This window comes from Heliangelus exortis, chromosome 11 (assembly GCF_036169615.1).
Source record: "Heliangelus exortis chromosome 11, bHelExo1.hap1, whole genome shotgun sequence".
Taxonomy (NCBI): domain Eukaryota; kingdom Metazoa; phylum Chordata; class Aves; order Apodiformes; family Trochilidae; genus Heliangelus; species Heliangelus exortis.
In genome coordinates, this window is record NC_092432.1 from 16,820,741 (window position 1) to 16,834,560 (window position 13,820).

General features: G+C 58.0%; 1 protein-coding gene across 1 annotated transcript; it reads left to right on the forward strand.

Moving 5' to 3' along the window:
- Positions 1 to 2,787: 2,787 nt before the first annotated feature.
- LOC139801249 (maestro heat-like repeat-containing protein family member 7) lies at positions 2,788 to 10,382 on the forward strand. Its single transcript, XM_071755284.1, has 16 exons — positions 2,788 to 2,976; positions 4,507 to 4,576; positions 4,815 to 4,997; positions 5,179 to 5,252; positions 5,432 to 5,512; positions 6,044 to 6,198; positions 6,292 to 6,406; positions 6,944 to 7,104; positions 7,192 to 7,329; positions 7,599 to 7,713; positions 8,002 to 8,136; positions 8,427 to 8,609; positions 8,913 to 9,068; positions 9,367 to 9,468; positions 9,908 to 10,226; positions 10,312 to 10,382. The coding sequence occupies exons 1-16, from the start codon at positions 2,788 to 2,790 to the stop codon at positions 10,380 to 10,382; spliced, it is 2,247 nt and encodes a 748-aa protein (XP_071611385.1).
- The last annotated feature ends 3,438 nt before the right edge of the window (positions 10,383 to 13,820 follow it).

Sequence of the window (13,820 nt, forward strand, 5' to 3'; positions counted from 1 at the left end):
CCACCCAGCAAGATGAGAAAGGGAGAGTTTTCTGCGGTGTTTCTCTCGAGTGGCCCGTCTGAAGGCGGGGAGAAGCGATACCTGCTGGGACTTGAGCCCTGGCAGTGCGGGACAGGGACACTGGAGGGCAGCGGTGACTTGCTGGGGACCGAGGCTGCAAAGCAAAGCGCAGCCCAGCGCTGGATTCCCCGCTCAGCTCCTTTCTGCCCGGCTCTGTCCGGGCGGCGGCGAGGACACCTGGAGCCCCCCTGGCCGGCAAGGCCGTCCCCCCACAAACCTGCAGCGCATTCAAACCTCCCTCGTCCTCCCCGGCTGCTCAGCCCCCCCGTTTCCAGCCCTGCCTGCAAAGCAGAGCCCCGGAGCAGCCCCGGCCATGAGCAGCCGGGCCGGGCACTCGGGCTGATGCCCTGCAGCTGGGCAGGGGCCGTGTCCTGGGGGTGGGCGTGGGAAACCTGGAGTGGGGAGCACAAAAGCCGCCGTAAGCACAGCCCCTTCCAGGCGAGCAGCAGTTCCTGCGTGCAGGGCTGGGGAAGCGGGGTGGCTGCTTGCCGGCAGCTCCTTTCTGGGGAGTTTACTGAGGACACGTGAGAGGAAGGAGAAAGCGGGACCGGTCTGGAAAAAGGGCAGGACGATGATCCGGGATCCACGTGGCCTGGGAAAGGTATGTGGTGGTCTTGGGGCGAGCGGGCGGGCTGGTGAGGGTCGACCACCTCCTTCCGGCCGTCTGCGAGCGCTGCACGGAGCGCTGGGGCTTCGGTGCGATCGTCCCTGGCCGACGGAAAGCAGCGGAGGGTGCTGGAGGGTCCCGCTGGGAGCCCGGAGCAGCAGTGTGCGCCTTTCTCTCGTCCATGCAGGGAACAGAGAGCACCGAGACGGCGAGAAAAGGTGTTCCGGGAGCTGTTCCAGGGGGTGGGAAGAGGTCGGCGCATGGAGGGTGCTGATGGCTACCTCGGAACTGACAGCTCCTAGCTTTAGAGCATCTGCTGGAAGTGGCGAAGGATAAGTTTCCCGTTCCGTCGGGGGAGAAGAAGCGCACCTGGCAGGTTTGAGGCGCCCTGGCCGGCTTCGGGCAGCACCGTCTCCTGGTGAGCAGGGCTGGGTTTTTGGTGACGATATGGTTGGCTTTCTGCCGTCTCGGTCCTTGGGCAGCCCGGAGGGAGCGGCAACCGGGTTAGGAGGGCGAGAGGCAGCGTCTGCACAGCTGGAGAGGGACAAGGGCAAGGGAGTTGGCTGGCCCCCCCGGCCCCGCAGTAGTCGGGGGAGGGCCCTTTTCCCAGGCAGCTTTTGTGCCTGCCGGCGGCGTGTCCAGCGTGACACCCTGGAGTCGGGGCGTGTGAGGGCATTTGTCCCTTGACTTCCTGCCTGTAAGAGCCCCTTGGCGTTTTGAGGGGCCCCCCCTGGCCTCCAGGCAGCCCCGGGGAGGGGGGGGGGGGGGGGAGCAGCTCTGGGGCTCCTCTATCCTGCTCGAGGGCAGGGATGGCTCCCCAGACACTGGCTGCGCAGACCTCGCTCTCCCTCCTGGGCAGTTGTGTTTGTGCGTGCTCGTCCTTGTGGGTGTGAGCGCGCGAGCGCGTGAGCTTGTGCTTTAGCCCCCCTTGCAAGTGGCTGCAGTTTAGCTGCAGTTTCCCAGGGGGGAGAGCGGGGTCTGTGCAGTAGCCAGGGGTCCCCTGTGAGGCCGCGAGCGGAGGGAGGGTCCGGGGTCGCCCCTTTTTTGGAAGGAGGGAGCGCAGCCGCTTGAGCACCGGTGGTGCGGGCGAGGCGCCGCGCCGCGCGGCGCCTGTAGTCAGGGCCTGGGTCTGTGCCTGCGTGGCTGCCTGTATTGCTGACAGCCCTGGAGTCAGAGCGTGTGTCCCGAGCCGTGGAGGCCTGTGTCCCCAGGCAGCCCCAGCTCCCCGTGAGTAGGGCTGTGCAGCCTCTTTGGCCGCGGCTTTGCACAGCCAGCTCCGTTTGCCCAGGGTGGCTGCCTGGGCGCTCCCCTCCAGCTGTGCCTGGGCAGGTGCCTGGGCTGGTGAGGGATGCTAAGCTCCAGCGTGGCCTTGGTTATAGTGACCGTCTGTTCAGGAACCTTAGGTCATCTAGGAGGGATCCCAGTAAGCCTCCTGTCCTTGAATTTAGGAGGGCAGATTTCAGTCTCTTCAGGGAAATGCTCATCAGTGTGTCATGGGATAAAGTCCTGGAGGGAAGAGGGGCCCATGGGAGCTGGCTGATATTTAAGGATCACCTACTGCAGGCCCAAGTCTGGTATAAACTCCAGGAGGCCAGTGTGGATGAGAAAGCAGCTCCTAAAAGTCTTCCAACTGAAGGAAGCAGTATCCAGTGTGGGAGCTGGGGCAGCTTGATCTTCTCCGGGACTTCTTTGCATCGTGAAAAGGACTTGGGGGTCCTGTTGGATGAAAAGCTGGATGTGAGCCAACAGAGTGCACGCTTGCAACTGAGAAGGCCAGTAGCCTCCTGCGTTGCGTTTGGGGGAGTGGAGATGAACTGTGGGCTACCGTGTCTTGAGTGAAGTACCAGCATTGCTGAGCACTGCTGTGCCTGACATGCTGGAACTTGAGGCCAGAGTCCAAGGGAGCACAATGGCTCACCAGGACTGGTGTTGCTCGTGCAATTTTTTCTGTTCCCTCAGTAGCAGAGTGCAGCCCCCAGTTTGCTTCATGGGGGGAGGCATCGAGTACACAAGGACCTGACAGCACGAGGGGTGCAAGCTCAGCCCAGCCATCTGCCATGGACTCATCCAAACCGCAGTGGAGAAGAGAGGAGGTTCAGAGCTTCTTCAGGACATGGATGATGCCGCTGTGTGGGGCAACACAGCAGAGGAAGTCTTTCACAAAAGGTGAGAATATGATGCAGCTTCTGTTGGAAGCCAGGTTTGGCACTGAGAGAAGCAAAGTCAAGGGGCTTGGTCAAGAGATGCAGTTCTTGGGAATTAACTGGCAAGATGGATGCAGCCACGTCCCCGTGGAGGTGGTGAACAAGGTAAGAGCGGTGTCTGCATCTGTCAGTAAGGAGACAGAGGCTGCCTTGGGTGTTGTATGTGTCTGGAGGATGCCTGCTCCCTGGTACGGTGACGTTGTGAAGCCTCTCTCTAGAGTCAGCGAAGAAACTCTTTTGTATGGGGCCCTGAACAAGCTGGGGATAATGGTCCTACCTGGAGCCTCTGGCAGAAAGGCCCAGAGGAGACTGGAAAGGGATGGCTGGAAACCCATCCCAGAGTTCACGCTGCTGCCTGCAGTGCTAATCTGGGCCTCGAAAGGCAGATTTTGTTGCGGCCTGGGATGCCAGGGGGGGAGTGGGTCAGAGATTGGGACTAATTTGGAAAGTAACCTAAGAGCTGACTGAGCCAAAGAGCACGGTACAGAGTGGGTCTATCCCATTCCTTACCATGCAGCAGCCTCTGCCATAGTGGCATGGTAAAAAGCACCATGAAAGCAAGGGGTGGTGGAAGGTTCAAAACCTGGGACAAGCACTTAGCACAACCCCTCTGGTTAGTTAATAGCAGGGGATGGATCAATGGAGCCAGCCCTGCCCAGCCTGATGTTTTACAGACAGGAGAAGGGGATGAAGTCCCTGCTGTAAGTGAGAGGAACCTCCTGGGACAAGCTGTGTGGTTTTCTTCACCCCTGGGCAAAGGCAACACCACTTGTGGGGTCTTGTGTGCTCAAGCCCCTGGGCGTTCCCTGGAGAGTGATGCCAGCAAACCCGTGTCACAAATAATTTTAAAATAAACACTTGAAGCTCTATTTCTCAGTTTATATTGCATTTATTGATAATTCTCTCAAAATCAGGATAGCCTGGTTTATACAGAGCATAACGGGTAACATAGGATTTGAATGATTTTGCAAAATAAACAGATTGACTTTTAAGGAAAAGCTCACCTTAGCTGAGGCTTTAAATAGGAAGGCAATTCAGAAGGACTGGCTACAACTTCAGGTTGTGAGGGGGGAAAAAACCTGAGGGTTTTTTTGGGACATGATGAACAAGACTGCTGCCTTTTGGTGAATTCCTATATTTACTTGATGTTAGTTCTAACCGCGGTGGGTAAACTTGCATTTTGATTTGAGCAGGATCACTCATCTCCAAAAAGTAGGGAAGATGCTGAGGATGGCTGACCTGGGATGTTCAAACAGTGCTTGAATGTTTGAATCAAGAGCTGCTGCCCTGGCCATGGGACTGCGGGGCCTGCATCCCCTCCTTTTATGCCATCTCCTCCCAAGGCTGAGACACCCCTTCTACACCTTCCCCCCAAAAGAGCTTGTGCGTGCAGCCCCCCGGGTGCCTGTGCGTGTCACAGTTGGGTGTGGGTGTTCCAGTGCCTGCCTGTACACACCTGGCCCGGGTGCCGGGTGACAATGGGACCTTTGTTACATCATTGGTGACACCCCTGGACCCCGGGGTACCTTCCTAGTGCTGGGGTTGCCCTGGCTCAGTGTCCAAGAGGACAGCGATCGGATCAGACAGGAGCAGAGAGCTGACTTGAGCCCTGAGCCATGTCTGGTTTTTTTGTAGTTCAGGAAAGCTGCCGTGGTTCCCAAGAGAACCACGGCAATTCCCAGAGGCTGCTCGGTCCCCCAGAGAGGTAAGAGCCAGGGGCTGGGGCTGGGCCAGGCACCCTGGGGGTCAAATGTGAGGGATCATGAAAGGCCTTTGTGGTTTGTCCATCGGGAGCTTCTGCCCAGCCCCTGAGGGGGCTGTGGCTCTTCACAGGCTGCCCATGAGCCTCCATCCCCAGGAGATTCACTGCCCTGTGCAGAGCCCGTCCCAGACATGTCCCTGCCCCCACGCAGCCCCCATGGCCCCACGGGCTCTCCCCCCAGGCTGCACGGCCTTGGGGGACAGCAGCAGCACTGCCACCCCCGTGCCCACCCCCCATGGCCTCTCCTCCTTCCCCAGGACTGAGCGGACGTCCCCAAGCCAGCTCCGGCTGGCCTGGGTGGAGGATGAGGGGGAAGAGATCAGTCTCACCATCCCAGACATAATGACCCAGCTGCTGGAGACAGGTGAGTGAGGGGTTTGTGGCTACTTTGCTGTGCTCCTGCCGTGCCACTGCCCTCTTTGGGTCCCCCCGCCCAGGGCTGGCTCTGTCCTCGGGAGCTGGTGTGCAGCTGGGTGCTGCCTAAGGGCCCTTTAGTGTCTCCTGCTAGCACCTTCAGCTCACCCTCCTCCCTTGCTTTGTTAAAGATCCCTGGTATTCAGCTGAGGAGAAGGAAGAGGGCCAGGAGATGTTTAAGGATGCTCCGGAAGACTTAGGAGAGGTACCTACAGAGACTGCCACCTGCCTTGTGCCTGCTCCACCTGCCCCCATGCTCAAAGATGCCTTCCCAGACAGCTGCCCTCTGGGGGAAAAGGCAAAAAAAAAAAAAAAAAAAAGGCAGCAGAGTCCTGTGCGTACGAGGGATCAACAAAGGAGCCCCATAATCTTCTCTTGTTGCAGGACCAGGATATGGAGTGGCTGAGAGATCTGATAGCCAACCTGTCACCCTCCATCCTCAGGAGCCTGCAGGATGTCTCGCAGGTCTGGCATTTCCAGAGCAGGTCACAGTTTCCCCCCCTGCAAGCCCCCAGAGAGGTTTCTCCCCCAAAGCCCTCTGCACCCTGAGGGGTACAGAGGCATAGAAAGGAGCAGAGGCTGCAGTGGGAAGGGGCTTTGGCCACCTCCTGGCCATGGCAGATGGGTGTGGGGATTCTTCCCTGAGGCTGGGAGGGACCCCAGGGACATGGAGGCAGAGCCAGGCTTTGCTGCTGTTCCCAGGAAGCTGTGGCAAATGATCCCTGGGGAAGGAGCCTCAGGTCCAGACAAGCTCCAGTGCCCCTGACACCCCTTCCCACTGTCCTGGATACTCTGTGGCTATCTCTGGCCCCAGTCCTCGTGTTGGCACCTCCACTTCGTGGACTGAAAGGACAATGGGCAAAATCCTCCAGCTGCAGCTAGAGAGGGAGGGGAGCGGAGCGGAGGGGGGACTGCTGGGAGGGACCCCTGCGTGTGGCATCTGAGGGGATGGTTGCAGTCCAGTGGCAGCACCATCCTCCCCTCTGTTCCCTGCAGGCAGAAAAAATCTTGAGGTGCATCCACAGAAACGTGGAGCACGTGCGCACGGAACCATCGCGGTTCATCCTGAGATCCGTGCTTGGGCTGCTGAGCGAGTGCTGCCCTGAGGAAACAGTTCAGACCCTGCTGATGATCAGTCCCTCCTGTGACAAGTATGAGCCCCAAGAGCCCTGGGGACTTGTTCCATAGCCCAGGCACAGCACAAACGGCCAAGGCAGCCCTGCTAAGAGTGTTCTGGCTTGCAGCGCTGCGCTGGCCATGTGGGAGATGCTGCTGTCCCTGCCCAGCACTTCTGTGACAGTTCTTGACCGGCTGTTCAGCGTGATCCAGGGCTGGAGAGCAAAGTGTGCTATCCCATCTGTGAGTGACCAGAGCAGGTCTTGCTCCCCTTCAAGGCTGTTCCTGGCTCCCCAGGAAAACAGACACGTCCCTCCTGCCTGCCCCAAACAGCCCCCTCCTCCAGGCCTTGGGGACACAGCCCCTCAGGGCCAGCAGGGACCTGCCCTGCACCAACCCCCTTGTTCCAGCCCCACGAGGCTGCCCCAGGAGCTCCCCAAGGACAAATAGGAACCCCGCCCCTATCTGGGCAGCACTCTGCTTCCCCACTGCCTGCACCCCCCACCCCGCGCTGCAGCTGGAAACCTGGGGCAGGGGCCAGAGTTGGGTGCCAGAGGAGGGGTCCCCGTGCTGGCCCAGGGAGGCTTGTGGGGCCCCACTGAAGCAGGAGGGGAGCCCCCAGGGCTGCTGGCCCGTGGCCTGGCAGATGGGTCACAGTCTCCATGGGTGTCTCTGTGGGCTGGGCCGATGCCTGAGCCGCACTCCACATGCAGCCCAGGGGCTTCAGCAGTGCCACAGCTGCTTCCTTGCACTGAGAGCTGTCCCTTTGTCTTTCTGCAGGCAAAGCAGGTCCTGTCCAAGCTCAGTCAGCGGCCCCGCTGTCAGGGGATCCTGGAAGTGCTCTTCCCCAGGCTCCTCATGAGCTTGCTCTACAAAGTTTCCCTGGGTGCAGTGATCCTGGGACAGGAGCCACCTCAGGCCGATCAAGCCAGCCCTTTGGGGTGCGCCTTCCCCTTCCCCTGCCATTCCCCTGGGCCCTCGGCCAGGGCCCCTGCTCTGTGTGTAACCGGACCTTGCTCTGCACACAGGGTGGCAGTGGACGGCATTAAAGCTCTGTTGCATGCCGCTGGCTGTCAAAGGCACGTCCAGAACATCCAGAAGGTGGGCGGCTGGGACATGATGCTGGACGTGGACACCCTCGAGAGAGGAGTCAGCTTGCTGGCCAGGTGAGAGCAGAGGAGTCCCCAGGCACCCAGGCCCCGGGCTGCAGCCGCAGCGCTGGCCAGGGAGCGGTCCGAGTGGCAAGGAGTGCTCCTTGCCTGGGGAGAGAGCAGGGCGCAGTCGGCAGCAAGTGGTGTGGAGGCTGTGGCTGGGTGCAAAGGCGTGTCCTGGCCTGGGCTATCCTGGCTGGGCTGGCATGGGCAGGGCAATCCCAGCAAAGCTTTGCCTGCCCTGCTCACCGCCAGCACTGCTTTTCTTTCCCTGCCCTGCCCAGAGAGATGAGGAAGAGCCCTGCTAAGCAGCGATACCTCCTCTTCCATCATGTCAAAGAGATTCTTGACCAGAGGAGGGAATGGCAGCTCAACTTTGCCATCACTTTCTATACTGAGGTAAGCCTGGTGGGAAGCAGTGCCTCTGCCAGATGCTTCTGAAGCCGTCCCTCTGGCACAGGCGGCTGCCGCCGGGTGGGATGACAGTCCCTGGAGCTGGGACAGAGGGCTCTGCTGCCAGTCAGGCCCTGGGGCCTCCATCCAGCCCTTCCTGCTGGGGCAGTGCTCAGCACCGCCACGTGTCCACAGGCAGGGCTGGTCAGCCCCCAGGCCCCGAGCTGGCAGTGGTAACCAGGAGCTGCAGAGTGCCAGGGTCCTGCCCGTCTCTCACCGCTGTTGCTCTTTCAGCTGCTGGGCTGCCTGGGCCTTGGAAAGGATCGGAGTGACGTGTGCCTCCTCCACTCCTACCTGAGCCATGGCAATCAGACAGTCCGTCTGCTGGCACTCGGGGGCTTGGTGGCACTCGCAGGAGATCCGCGGATGGTGAGCGAGGCGTAGTCAGGCGGAGCCGCGTTGGCAGCCTGGGGCTGGGGCAGGGGTAACGTGCTGGCTTGGGCCTGGCTGAGAGGAAGGAGGTGGCTGTCAGCAGAGAGAGGGGTGGCTGAGCAGGGGCCACAGAGCCTTTGCTCTCCTTGCTCTCTCCTTCATCCCCATCGGCATGCGCAGCGCCTGCCGGGAAGCTGGGTGGGAGGCTGGTGCTCAGCACGCAGGGCGTTTGTGCCAGGCTGCTCCTCCACTGCTCCACCCTCACAGAAAGTCTCCGTTTCCTCCAGGCAAGACAAATGCGGGACACCTCTCTGCTGGAGAGCATCCTGGTGTTCCTGAAGGATCCGTCCACAAGCATGAGGACGGGGGCCTTGCTGTTCTTCCAAACCATGTTGGGTTTCCTGAGGAGGAAAGAGGCCAGCCCCGTCTCCCTGCTGCTGGTGGAGAAGCTCCCAACCCTCTTTGGTGATGTAAGGCCGATGTGGGAGCCTGACCCCATAGAGGGGCATGGGGCAAGGACAGCTGCCCTCCAGCCCAGCCCTGCGGGAAGCACGTGGGCAGGGCTGCTGCCCTCCTCACGCCCCTGGGCTCTGCTGGGAGGGCTGCTGGGCTCTGCACCCAGCATGGCTTCTCCTTGGCCTCAGCCTCTATAGAGGTGCCCTGAGCCCAGCAACCCCAGAGCATCTCCCCTCACATTGACCACGTTAATAGCCTTGGTCACTGTGGGTGGGGAGAGGCTGTTGCTGCAGTCACACCGTCTTCCTTCCTACCAGGAGTCCAGCCAGGTGCAAGAGCTGTCCCTCAGCCTCTTTGGGGAGACGATGAAGGCTGTGGCGAGGAGGGACAAGGGAGAGATGAAGGAGAGGATACGAAGGGTCGTGGTCTCTCTCTCCCTGCACATGTATACTGAGAGCAGGAGTATGGCTGAGGTACCGAGTTGAAAGCTGAGCACCTGCTTTGCCCTTCCTTCCCTCTGCCCCAGCCCTGGCAGCAGCTCATCAGCTCTTGCCTATTACTCTTGTGCTGGCTGGCAGAGTGCCATAGCTGAGGTGGTGGCCGCCCCGTGTCCCTGCCTCGGGCATTGAAGCCCAGGCATTCAGGCTCTGTCCCCAGCTGCCTCTTCCCATAAGTAGCTGGGGGCAGCTGGCAGCCTTGCCAAGAGGAGGGGGATGACAGGTCTCCTTCTCTGAGCTGTGGTGCCAGCTCCCACCTGCTGCTGTTTTGCAGGCCTGTGGCAAAGCCCTCCTCATCAGTGCAAAGTTCCTGGGTTGGAGGAGGCTCAAGAGGGTGATCAAGAGGAGGAAGAGCTGGCTGATTGGAGAGACTTTGGTGAGGACAACCCCCAGGTGCCAGGGCCTGGGCTGGACAAGGGATGTTCCAAGGGTGCCCGGGGTGTGGATGCGCAGCTGTTCCTGGCTGGCCCTGATCCAGAGCAGAATGCACAGCTTGGAGCTCAGTCCCCCTTCCTTCCCTTTTCCCTAAGGCATAGCCAGGGCTGCTTCTGCAGGCCCCTCTTCCCCCCAGCCCCTGAGTGCTTCGGGAGCCCCCGGACCACCTGGGCCCTGGCAGCAGCACGGAGGGGTCACAGTACCCCCACAGCCAGACCCCCTCTGACTGTGGCTCTGGCTGCACCTCAGCCCCCCGGGACTCCTGGCTGGCAGAAAGGAATGGGCTGGGGGGGAAGGGGTGGGATGGGCAGAGGGACTGCTCTGGCACACGGGGAAATGGTCTGTGCCAACCCCATGACATGACCTTGGGCACTCTCCAGCTGAAGCAGGACAGGAGCAGGGTAGAAGACTACGTGCGTTTCAGCCTGCCCTACCTGCAGGACTCTCAGGCCAGTGTGAGAGCGGAGACCATCAGGTTCATGGGTGAGCCGAAGCCCCCGGAGACTCTCTTCTGGCAGCCCGGCCCCAGCCCCCGGCGCTGCCTTGGCAGGCAGGAGCAGCCCTGTGGCTGTCCCGGGCAGGGTCCTGGCCTCCCACTGCCCTGCCCTGCCCAGGCCTTGGTGGCCGCCTGGCTCAGTGGCAGCAGCGCCCTCGGGGACTTGCCCGGGGCCATCGCTGCGGAGCGCTGGGCAGGAGGGCGTGCGGCCGAGCTGGCCGGGCCGGGGGCGGTGCTGCCGGGGGCAGTGCTGGGGAGGGGGAGGTCTGACGGGAGCTCTGTGCACAGGGACTGCTGCGCAGCACCTGGGGAGAAGCCCACCTAAAGAGACGCTGGAGGTTCTGTGGGACGGTGAGTAGAGTCAGAGGTGCTGGGTGCTGCATTCCTGGCTCCGCTGCAGGGAAAGGAGGGAGAAGCTGTGACTGTCCCATCCCTGGAAGTGTTCAGGGCCAGGCTGGCTGTGGCTTGGAGCTCCCCGGCCTAGTGGGAGGTGTCCCTGCCCGTGGTGGGGGGTTGGGGTGGGACTAGGCGATCCTTAAGAAGGTCCCTTCCAGCCCAGCCCAGTCTGGGAGCCTGGGATTCCAGCTTCCAGCTGCTCCCTCGGTCCCACCTGCTCCTCCTAGGAAGCCAGGGAAAGAGAGGGATGGGGCTTGCATAGAAGCGTCTGTGCAGACAGCAGCCTTTCACCACCGCTCGCTTTCTTTCTGTTTGCAGTCGTCAAGCCCTTTGATAAGGACCCTGATGCCTCAGTCAGGTCCCAAGCTGGTGAGACCTTGCACATCCTGCAGACTGTGTGGGAGCTGCAGAGACAAAGATGGTCCTTCCGGAGACTGTGCTGCTGGTGTTGATGAGGTGGGTCAAGGACAATCTTGCTGCCACCATCTTCCTGACGGTACTTTCACCGCTGCCCCGTCACGGCTGCTGTTCCCCAGAACCTCATGTGCACCCCCAGGCTGTGCTCGACTGTCTAAGTCCAAACGAGTGCCCCCAGAACTTTCCTGTCCCCTTGCTTTCCCAGTTAAACCTCCCTGATGTCATCAGAGCAGGAGGAAGCGGCTGCACTGGGGTGGAGCATTTGCATCATCAGCCGGAGACTCACAGATGATTACAATTCTCCCAAGCTGTGAGAAGTAACCGCTGCGTTCCTCTTCTGTCACTTCCAGGAGGTCACCAGGGTGTCTGCAGAGTTTTTGACCTCTCCCGCAGAGACCTAGAGCAGCTCGAGTCATGCGGCTGAGCCCACACCCAAACAAGATACCCTGTTGGAGGCTGTTTGGCAATGGATTCATCACGAGCTGCCCAAGAGGCTACAGGAGGTTCCAGCCTTGCCGGGCAGGGCCCGTGTCACCGTGTGGGCCCAGGCGGCTTAGGACAGCTGGGCAGGGCACAGCTGAGCCAGAGCTGCTCTCCTTGTCTCCTCAGAGCAGCGGGACGTGCAGCCTCCTGGCCTCTGGCATAGCTTCCAATAGGTCAAAGAGGTCCCCAAATAAAACGTGGCGTTTGGGAAGCACAGCGTGTGGTGAAAGCTGTTCTATGGCACCTAGGCCCTGATCCTGGGACTGATGGGTGATCCTGGGCTCAATGCATCACCGAATCAGAGGAATTGTCCAGGCTCCATTTTCTCACCTCTCTGGTGGTTGTAAACGCTGAACACTGTGTCACAATCGGGCTGTTCAGTGGCAGCTTCCCTCAGAGACGTTTGGGAAAAAGCAAAACTCTGTTGTTTGATGATTCTCGTGTAGACTAAGTCTGAGCAGTGCAGTGGAGCTCCAGCTTTGTGTGCAGTTCTGAGTTGGGCCCTGCAGAGGAAGAACAGGAACTGTTTCTGCCCAGCTCGTCTCTGTGCAGCCCCTGAGCACGCAGCGTCCTGGCTGAGTCCCCTCCGTGTCAGAGCCCCGCAGCAGCCCAGGCCATGAGCAGCCGGGCCGGGCACTCAGGCTGATGCCCTGCAGCTGGGCAGGGGCTGTGTCCAGGGGGTGGGAAACACCTGGGGCGTTAGCACGACCCCTTTCATTTCCCCATTCTTCACAGCGATCAGTAGCTACTGTGTGCGGTGTGGGGGAGCCAGGTGGTTTCCCACAGTGGCTTTTTAGGACTTTTTAGCATGGCCATTTGTTGGCTGTGTGGTGGAACAGGAATGGGTAGGGCCCTGCAGAGGGTTGAAGGGTGCAAAGTAGCAGTGAGACCCGGGTGCGGGAGGTGTGCAGGCTCCGGTGAGCCGTGTAATGTGGGTGAGAGCCACTGTCTGCACTTCGGAGGGAGAAATGGAGTTGTCCGGACGCGCAGGTCTCCGCTGTCGTCTAGGGAGAGCTCTTTCCCCGGCCCCCTACTCTGGCACCCGAGGCTTTGTGCCTGTAATAACCCCTTCAGTGTGTTGAGGTCCTCCTGTCCTCCACGCAGTTCCTTCTGTATGTTTTAGTTATATTTCTCCCATGCTATCCTATTATTACGTGCAGAAAATTTGTTCTCTTTCTGAGTGCTACAAGTCCTAAAGGTGTTATTCATTTGTTTCCGTTACGTGTAAATTCATTCATTATATGTGAGTAGAGTGACTGTAAGATTTCTTGTTGTATTTGGTCTCTTTTAGGTTTCATAGCTTGTGTTGCTGCAACTATACTTGAAGATGTCAGACTAGTTATAATTTATTTGGAGCAAAAAAGGTAAGAATAAGTTCGTTTTTTATTTAGTCATTGTGTTAATGGTAAAAAAATAAGGAATATTCTGGTGGTTTATGAAAAACATGTTAAATTCGAATGAAATTCTCTAAGAATAAAGTAGAAACTCTAGTAGTTGTCTTATATAACTAACTAGTAAAAAAAACCACGTTAAAGACAGGAGTACCGAAGAGCTGGTAAATACATTGATCTGGAGATGTATTTCCTCTGATTTTAGTAGTCCAAGCATTTCTCACTGTGGGGTTTGCAAATTTACTTAATCCTGCTTGCAGCTGTAGCTTGCTCTTTTAGCTGTCTTATGACTGTGAACTGTATAGGCCAAGCCAGGCCAACCAACTTAGGTAAGGCAGGGTTTAGTCTGAATGCAGAAGAGCCTCGAACCTGTTCCAGTAAGGCCTGTGAAGAACTGCTCTGAGCATAAATTGTACCCTTTGGAAGCCACTGCAACCACAATAAAGCATTTCATAGTCATGTACCAATCCTGTGAAGATCAAAAAAGTCTGTTCTAAGCAAATAGAATAATTTTCTGCTTTAGCTTATGTATTTTGTCGGTTCAGCTTTTGAAGGTCAAATGAGCTTCCTAGCCTGATTTCAAAAAGCCCCCCACTGGGATAAACACTAGGAAAGCAGCCCAAGAAGTGGTCAGGTCATGAAAAGGCCAAGTATTCTGTAGCCAATATATAGTAAGTATGTAGTGTAGTACTATCACACCAAGTAAACCTTTTACATAAAATGTAAACCAGGGATTTCACAATAGAACAGAGGTATTTTTTTGATGGGAAATTTTGAGAAGTGTGAAATGTGATTATATTTGTTTACTGTTCCCTATCAGTATCTTTACCCCGCCTATGCCTAGGAGCACTAATTTTTCGAGTTCTTTTGCCTATGTGGTGAATTTAATTCTCAGAGCAGTGTCTTATTGAATGCTTCGTTTAACTCTTCTATCTGAATCACAGAATTTCAATTGAGTGCATGATGGAAAATATTTTCTAATCCATTGGTTTCCTGCAAAAACAATAAGAGGGACATAAATTAACTGTACCATTATTGGTTCAATTATTTAGAAGAGTAAGCTTAATAATGACTACTAATACATTTGTAAATTAGAATGGTTTTCATTGT

Coding starts and splice junctions, on each gene's coding strand:
- LOC139801249 (XM_071755284.1), top strand. CDS start 2,788: ATGCCGCTGTGTGGGGCAACACAGCAGAGGAAGTCTTTCACAAAAGGT. Junction 9,469..9,907: donor GGCTGATTGGAGAGACTTTG/GTGAGGACAACC, acceptor GGCACTCTCCAG/CTGAAGCAGGACAGGAGCAG. Junction 10,227..10,311: donor GGAGCGCTGGGCAGGAGGGC/GTGCGGCCGAGC, acceptor CTCTGTGCACAG/GGACTGCTGCGCAGCACCTG.